Below are 8,972 nucleotides of genomic sequence, written 5' to 3'. Positions count from 1 at the left end.
TACAGATCACCTCACTCAGAGGACACCTCACACTGGGCACACTTCACACTCAGGACACCTCACACTCAGGGTGCACTTCAGACTCACAGGTCATTACACCTCACACAGATCACCTCACTCTTATAGGACACTTCACACTCACAGATCACCTCACTCTCACAGGACACTTCGGACAGGACACACTTCACACTCACAGGCCACCTCAGGTTATGTCAAACTCACAGGTCCCCTCACACAGTCACCTCACACAGTGTACACTTCACACTCACAGGTCCCCTCACACAGGTCACCTCACACAGTCACCTCACACAGTGTACACTTCACACTCACAGGTCCCCTCACACAGGACACCTCACACAGTCACCTCACACAGTGCACACTTCACACAGGTCCCCTCACACAGTCACCTCACACACAGGGCACACTTCACACTCACAGGTCCCCTCACACAGGTCACCTCACACAGGATGCACTTCACACTCATGGGTCCCATCACACACAGGACACCTCACACTCGTCACCTCACACACGTTACATCAAACTCTCAGGTCCCCTCACACAGTCACCTCACACACAGGGCACACTTCACATTCGCAGGTCACCTCACACCAGGCCCACGACTCTCACAGGTCACCACACCTCACACACATCAGCTCACATAGATCATCTCACCCTCACAGGACATCCATCACACTCACAGGTCACCTCACACAAATCACCTTGCTCACACAGATCACCTCACACACAGGGCACACTTCACACTCACAGGTTCCCTCACACAGGACACCTCATACTCACAGATCACCTCAACACCGATCACCTCACACAGGGGACACTTCATTCTCACAGGTCACCTCACATAGGACATCTCACACACAGGTCACCTCACTCACAGATCACTTCACACAGGGCACACTTCACTCACAGATCACACCTCACCTCCCGCTCACAGATCACCTCACTCTCACAGGGCACCTCACTCTCACAGGACACCTCATACAGGGCACACTTCACTCCCACAGGTCACCATACCTCACACAGATCACCTCATACAGATCACTTCATTCTCACAGGATACCTCACACTCAGGGCACACTTCACACAGGTCACCTCACACAAGGCACCCTTCACACTCACAGGTCACCACACCTCACACAGATCATCTCACTCTCACAGGACCCCTCACACTCAGATTATCTCACACTCAGGTCGCCACACCTCACACTCTTAGGATGTCTCACGCAGGATGCCTCACAGTCACAGAGAACCACATCTCATATGCACAAGACACTTCACATTCACAGGACACCTCGTGCTCACAGGAAGCCTCACACTCACAGGAAGTCCAGCTGTCTGAGACAAAGGCTAACATGACCCTTTCCGGGCAAATTGACGATGGTCATGCCTAGCATTTTTATCCACCTAGTTTTCAAAGCATTTCTCATCTGGTGTATTCTCACAGCACCCTGTGAGTTTAAGTTTAGGTGGCCAACAGTTTCTTCAGCAATCACTTTTTTCTGTGGAGTGCTTTTGCTGTTTGTGGAAGATTTTGCATCTGCTACTGCACCCTCTCCCGGTGTCAGCCGGTGTGTGTGGCCACCCTGTCAGAGATGGAGCTGTGGCTCAAAGCCTGTGTACCTCATCCCAGGTCCACAGCTCAGCGACAGAAGAGTCAGGGCTGAACCTCGGGTGTTCTGACCTGGGAGCAGGAAATGTGTGGTCACCCATAGTTTCAGAAGTCCTGGGGAGGGGCCAAGATTGGAAGAAATCTACCTCAGCTCTGCAGGAAAGTCTGGCTTCCTGAGCCCACCCCGCCAGGCCCAGGTCCAAGTTCCCCAACCCCAGCTCGTGGTTTGTCCAGTGCTCACCGTTGGGTGCGCTGGTGAAGGTGCTCACGAGGCTTTCTCTTTTGTTCCCTCAGAAGCTGTTCTGGATTTCTTACAGTGGTGAGTAGATGATCGCCACCAATCCTGCCTGCAACCCTTCTCCTCAGCGTACTGACGCCAGCCCATTCCACAGATGGGGACCAGTGTGCCTCAAATCCGTGCCAGAATGGGGGCTCCTGCAAGGACCAGCTCCAGTCCTATATCTGCTTCTGCCTCCCTTCCTTCGAGGGCCGGAACTGTGAGAAGAGTGAGGCCCCACTTTGGGTCCCATATTTGCAGAGGGCCTGGCCAACCGGGTTGCAGGGTGCACAACCTGGTGGGGTGTGTGGACCGGGCATTCTGGGCTCAGCCCCAGTTGGAATTTGGTCTAGGTGACCTTGAAGTCCCTTCTAGTCTGAGGTCTTTGACAGGGACCCAAGGTTCTAATTCTCAGACTCAGTGGCCCCTTGGGCTCCCGGCCCTGGGCAATTCTCAGCCCTCGAGATGGCCCAGCTGAGAGTCCCTGTGTCCCTGTCCCACTTCCACGTCCCACCAGGCAGCACTGCTTGGTAAACTTCCCCTTCTCTACTTTCCATTACAAAGATTTGAGGTGTTTTTTGTTTGTTTGTTTTTGGTTTTGTTTTGTTTTGTTTACCATCTGAATATTAAATTATTACAAAGTTTGAGGCCCCCAACTTCCCTTAGGTTCAGTAATTCACTAGAAGGACTCATAGAACCCGCTGAAGTGGATACACTCACAGTTACCATTTATTACAGCAAAGGAAGCTGACTTAAGTCTGCAGAGGAACCGGGCACAAACTTCCCATTGTCCCCTCCCTGTGGGGTCATGTGGACACTTCTCCCAGAAAGACGTGTGATGAGACGTGGGAAGTACTGCCAACTTGGGAAGCTCTATGAGCCCCGGTGTCCAGAGGTTTTATCAGGGCTCAATCACACAGACCCAGCTGACCACCCACACGGCTGACCTCAGTCTCAGCCCCTCCAGAGGCCAAGCCAATAGTGTGGCCCGAGGCCCTGCCATCATCACATTGTCAGCTAGACCATCCAGCATGGCCCAAGGTCCGGGTAAACACCAACATTCCCTCAGGGCTTAGCGATCACTTCCCAGGAAATGTGTGGTCACCCTTCCAAGGGCTTAGCGATCACTTCCCAGGAAATGTGTGGTCACCCTTCCAAGGGCTTAGCGATCACTTCCCAGGAAATGTGTGGTCACCCTTCCAAGGGCTTAGTGATCACTTCCCAGGAAATGTGTGGTCACCCTTCCAAGGGCTTAGCGATCACTTCCCAGGAAATGTGTGGTCACCCTTCCAAGGGCTTAGCGATCACTTCCCAGGAGCCAAGGCAAAGGCTACCCTTTCCCTGGGAACAGCAGCTCATCCTTGACCACCCAAGGTGGTTCATTCTCACACTGAACGAGCTCGCCGGCACAGCAGCCACTTTCTTCTCTAAGTAGAAGAGAGCCCAGCAAGGTGGGGCAGGCTGAAGAGAGAGGCTTCCTGCTGGTCATCTGGGTCCAGAATGCCTGGGGATCTCTGCTCAGCCCTGGTGCCCAGCAGCCCTGGTGTGCATCCTGCAGGGCAGGCCTTCCCGCCGGAGTCCTGGACTTACTCAGGGCCACTGCCCTTGCCCACATCAATCAAAGTCGGGCTGCCGGTTCTGCTGCTTCTGTCTGAGCCCATGGCCAGTGCTGGGACTGACTGTCCCTAGGCGGGCTCACGGTGGCATGAGGCCAGCTTGGAGAACTGTCTCAGCGCTCTGGTCCTCTCGTCAGTTGAGTCTGATTGGAAGTCCCTTGGATACTTTTACCATCCCTACGGGACTTTCACTTTCCCCCAGGCTCCCCTCCGCTTCCCATCAGCTGCTCGGAAGAGTGGTCACCCTGGAGGCCACTGCCCACCAGCCAGGCACCCCCCCAAATGCAACTGCAGCCAGCGCTGCCCCCGACTGGCAAGGCTGTTCAGACATGTGACTCCTCTGATCCAGGCCTCGTCCTTTGGATCAGTCCACGGAGCAGGCGGTGCCAAGCTCAGGCTCTGTCGCCCACAGCTCAGTGCCCCTTCCAGGCAGAACGCCGCTGCTGACTTAGGGCACGGCATCCCCCGGGGCTGGCTCTCACTGACCCAAAGAGGCCCCTCTCAGGGTATCCCCTTCCTGTCCGCAGACAAGGACGCCCAGCTGATCTGCGTGAACGAGAACGGCGGCTGTGAGCAGTACTGCAGTGACCACGCGGGTGCCAAGCGCTCCTGTTGGTGCCACGAGGGGTACTCACTGCTGGCAGACGGGGTGTCCTGCACGCCCACAGGTGACCAGGCTTCATGTCCCAGTCCCAGATGACACCAGTCCCTGTCCCACTACGGATTCTCTTACTGGACAAAAGACGGGTGGGGGTGGCTTCACATCTGAGCACCAACCATGCGCTGACCAACCGTGAGGCAGGATCTGGGCACCAAGGGTGGCACAGGCCAGAGCGACAGTGACTAGGATGGGCACCCTGGGGGCAGTCCCTGAATGGCCTCAGGCCCCCTACCCATGCTAGGCAGACCAGGGGAGCCAAGCAAGGCTCTATCTCACGTCCAACTCCCACCCGCAGGACCTCCGCTGGGGTTCGTGAATCTACCTTGGCACAGGCAGCGTCTGTACTGACTGCTGCCCGCTCTGAATTCCAAAACTTGTAAAGGCTCCTGGGAAAATGGGATGTTTCTCCAAACCAGCCTGGAACAAATGGGCTGCACTTCCAAAGGCAGGGACACCCCACGCCCACTGTGTCTCGAAGAGGTGGACGTGCCCACCCTGGCCACACAGCCTGGGACTCAGCCCACCACCTCCTCAGGTTTTCTTTCTGGCCCAAGACCTTGATTGGAGCAGATCAAAACTAAGCGTGGGATCAAAACAACAGAGTTGTTTGTGACGTTGATTCATCTTTAGGTAGAATTTCATTCACCTTTTACTAAAGTCAAGCAACACATTTTCCCCCTGAAAAGTGAGCAGAGGGCAATATTAAGACGTAAGCCCTCCATCTCCTGCAAAACCAGCCCTGACCATTGTCTCCTCAGCCAGCCACTTCCGCAAGGGCCTCTCATGGCCCAGCCCCACCAGTCAGGCCCAGCCGAGGCCCTGCTTTCCACCATCCCTGGGCCCTGGCAGCTCCTGCTCCTGGGGGCCTCCCATAGCCTCGGCCTCAAGGCCTCTCAGAGGATGGGTATTTCTGAATCTTTCCTAGTGGCTCGTTCATCCTTCACAAATTTCTGCATCTTTCTGACTTTTGTTTTACACAGTTGAATATCCATGTGGAAAAATACCTATTCTGGAAAAAAGAAATGCCAGCAAACCCCAAGGCCGAATTGTCGGGGGCAGGGTGTGCCCCAAAGGGGAGTGTCCATGGCAGGTAAGGCTTCCCTTGGCTTCAGGATTCCAAGCCCTGAGGGTCTTGGAGCCTTTTGAATGTGAGCTGAACAACAGCTCTGGAAGGGAAAATGGGCAGGTCAGCCCCAAGGCCACCAGGCTCCAAGTCAGCCCACCTAGAACCTCTAGCTCGCTGCACCCCCATGCTTTCAGTGGGGCAAGGAAGGAGAAAAGAAGGCGACACTCGCTGAGGGTCTACCCTGTGCAGAGAACCCTGAGAGATGCCCCTCCCGAGTTGTTACGTCGTCCTCACTGTTACTCTTTGAGGTGGGATCTTTGCCTGATCTTTGCAAAATCAGGAGCATTGGATCAAAGCTATGTGAAGATCCCGTGAGGTGAACAGTGAAATCTCACAGCGACGTTTGTATTGTTGGGCTGTGACCAAGAGCACGTCTCGGCTAGAGAGGGGCACAGCCTCCCAGAGCCAGGTCTGAGCAGCTTTGCCTGGGAGGGATCTGCAAAGACCCCAGGATTTCAGAAACAAATTGTGCAATGCCAGAGGTCCCTTGGCGTGCCCGGGAGGGCGAGTCATCAGAGAAACAATGACAGTAATGTGACTTCCATGCCTCCTGTCCCCCCGCCCAGGTCCTGTTGTTGGTGAATGGAGCTCAGCTGTGTGGAGGGACCCTGATAAACACCATCTGGGTGGTCTCTGCGGCCCACTGTTTCGACAAAATCAAGAGCTGGAGGAACTTGACCGCGGTGCTGGGTAGGTGCCGCTCTCCCCTGTGTGACCGCGGTGCTGGGTAGGTACCACTCTCCTCTGTCTGACCGCATTGTTGGGTGGGTACTGCTCTCCCATCTGACTGCTGTGCTGGTTACGCGCCGCTCTCCCGTCTGATGATGGTGCTGAGTAGGCGCCACTCTCCCCTGTCTGACCACGGCTCTCAAGTGTCTCAGGGGCCGCAGCTCTGGGCTTCGTGCTGTCACTTCCACAGACAGACAGACATCTCCAAAAGGGGAGCAACTGTGCTAGGCATGACTGCTGTGGCCACCGTCCTCTCAGCCACTTTCCCATGCCCAAATAAAATGGTAAAAGACAGGGGTTCTGCCCATCCTGCCTCACCTGGCCAAGAGCCCATAGGAGGATGCAACTCCCAGGGCTTCGTGGGACCACTGGGTGGCAGGGACTGTGCTCACTGGGTTTACAGGTGAGATGAACATTCCCAGGAGGGCACTTGGCTGGGAAGAACTGTGGAGAATCAGGGCACGCCCTGCCCCCCCAGCTGCCAGGTCGCAGCACCCCTTCCCCACCTCAACGCCCAGGCCCCAGATTCACCCCAGTTCACACGTCCCCACGTGAGCCACAGGCTGCCACCTGCGGCAGGCTGGCCAGGTCACCTTGGGGTTGGATGCAGGCCCCCCTCACCCCAAAAGGAGACTGCAGCCCCTGCAGACCTAGAAATGGCCACAGCCGGTCCCCATGCACCAGGGGGCCAGGCAGCAGGTAGTGGGATGGGCCTGAGCAAGGCTCCCTCCTTCCAGGCGAGCACGACCTCAGCGAGCACGAAGGGGATGAGCAGAGCCGGCGGGTGGCGCAGGTCATCATCCCCAGCACGTATGTCCTGGGCGCCACCAACCACGACATCGCGCTGCTCCGCCTGCAGCAGCCCGTGGTCCTCACTGACCATGTGGTGCCCCTCTGCCTGCCCGAACGGACGTTCTCCGAGAGGACGCTGGCCTTCGTGCGCTTCTCGTTGGTCAGCGGCTGGGGTCAGCTGCTGGACCGTGGTGCCACAGCCCTGGAGCTCATGGCCCTCAACGTGCCCCGGCTGATGACCCAGGACTGCCTGCAGCAGTCACAGAAGGCGGAAGCCTCCCCGAATATCACGGAGTACATGTTCTGTGCCGGCTACTCGGACGGCAGCAGGGACTCCTGCAAGGGGGACAGTGGAGGCCCACACGCCACCCGCTACCGGGGCACGTGGTACCTGACAGGCATCGTCAGCTGGGGCCAGGGCTGTGCGGCCGTGGGCCACTTCGGGGTGTACACCAGGGTCTCCCAGTACATCGAGTGGCTGCAAAAGCTCATGCACTCAGAGCCACGCCCAGGCGTCCTCCTGCGAGCCCCATTTCCCTAGCCTAGCAGCCCTGCCCCCTGGAGAGAAAGCCAAGGCTGTGTAGAACTGTTCTGGCACAAAATCCCATCGATTCTTCTGCAGTTCATGGGGTAGAGGAGGGCATGGGAGGGAGGGAGAGGTGGGGAGGGAGACAGAGACAGAAACAGAGAGACAAAGAGACAGGGAGAGACTGAGGGAGAGGTTCTGAGGACATGGAGAGACTCAAAGAGACTCCAAGATTCAAAGAGCCTAATAGAGACACAGAGAAGGAATCGAAAAGATGAGATGCAGAGGCAGACAGGCGCTGGACAGAGGGGCAGGGGAATGCCGCGGTTGTCCTGGAGGCAGACAGCCCAGCTGAGCCTCCTTATCTCTCTTCAGCCAAGCCCACCTGCCCGTGATCTGCTGGCCTCAGGCTGCTGTTCTGCCTTCATTGCTGGAGACACTAGAGGCATGTACACATGTGGATGCATACACACACACCAATGCACACACACAGAGATATGCACACACACGGATGCACACACAGAGGGTCACACAGAGATATGCAAACACACTGACACACACACATACAGAGATATGCACATACACGGATGCATATACACAGATATGCGCACACACAGATGCGTGCACACCACACCAATGCACACACACACTAATGCACCCACACGGATGCAGATACGCACACACCGATGTGCACATACACAGATATGCACACACACAGATGCACACAGATATGCACACACATGGATGAGTGCACACACACCAATGTACACACACAGATATGCACACACAGATGCACACACACCGATGCTGACTCCATGTGTGCTGTCCTCCAAAGGCGGTTGTTTAGCTCTCACTTTTCTCGTTTTTATCCATTATCATCTTCATTTCAGACAATTCAGAAGCATCACCATGCATGTTGGCAAATGCCCCAAACTCTCCCCCAAATGTGCTGGGCTGCACAGGCCGTTCCCCACCGGCTTCCCAACTTCACAATAAATGGCTGCATCTCCTCCGCACGCCTGTGGGGCCTGCCACCCACCGTGTAGCCTGTGATTCATTTTCAGAGCCCCCAGTGCTCATCCTCTGAGATGCTTTTTTCTTTCACAGTTTTCAGCATCACTGAAATGAACCCTCACATGGCAGCTGTTCTTTTTAAAAACAAAAGCTCTTTGATAGATGTTTGAGGCTGTAGCTCCCAGGACCCTGTGGAATTGGTTGTTCTCTCCCTGCCACAGCCCTTGTCAATGATATTTCGCAGAGACCCTGGGAGCACCTGCTTGAGAATCAGGGACATACCACTAAATGCAGGTTCCCAGGCCCTGCCTGCAGTGGGAGGACCTGGCAAGCTGCACTCTTGCTGAGTCCCCAGGGTGGTGGGGGAAGAATGAGAAACACATGAGCAGAGAAATGGGGAGGTGACAGACACTGCCCGCACTCAGACTCCAGCAAGCATGGCTCAGAGAGCGGACTCAACACCATCCCTGCAGGGCCGTCCTGGGCACCAGTGGCGCTCACAGCAGCAAGGCAGGCACCAGCAACCCACCTCGGGGGCACTCAGGCAACATCTACTTTAGAGCAGACAGGGTCCGTGAACTACAGCCGAGGGCTGCTTCCAAGC

The 8,972-nt window shown here is 56.0% G+C and overlaps 1 protein-coding gene across 1 annotated transcript in view; it reads left to right on the top strand.

Moving 5' to 3' along the window:
* Positions 1 to 8,370, top strand: part of LOC105485261 (coagulation factor VII) — a 13,703-nt gene extending 5,333 nt beyond the window's left edge. The window contains 6 exon segments of the mRNA XM_011747512.2: positions 1,922 to 1,946; positions 2,020 to 2,133; positions 4,048 to 4,188; positions 5,162 to 5,271; positions 5,874 to 5,997; positions 6,774 to 8,370. Of these exon segments, the coding sequence (XP_011745814.2) occupies positions 1,922 to 1,946; positions 2,020 to 2,133; positions 4,048 to 4,188; positions 5,162 to 5,271; positions 5,874 to 5,997; positions 6,774 to 7,369 (1,110 nt within the window). The 3' untranslated portion in view covers positions 7,370 to 8,370.
* Positions 8,371 to 8,972: the final 602 nt, after the last annotated feature.

Source organism: Macaca nemestrina, chromosome 16 (assembly GCF_043159975.1).
Source record: "Macaca nemestrina isolate mMacNem1 chromosome 16, mMacNem.hap1, whole genome shotgun sequence".
Lineage (NCBI taxonomy): Eukaryota > Metazoa > Chordata > Mammalia > Primates > Cercopithecidae > Macaca > Macaca nemestrina.
Note: the sequence above shows the minus strand (reverse complement) of the source record. Positions and strands in the feature narration are given on the sequence as shown.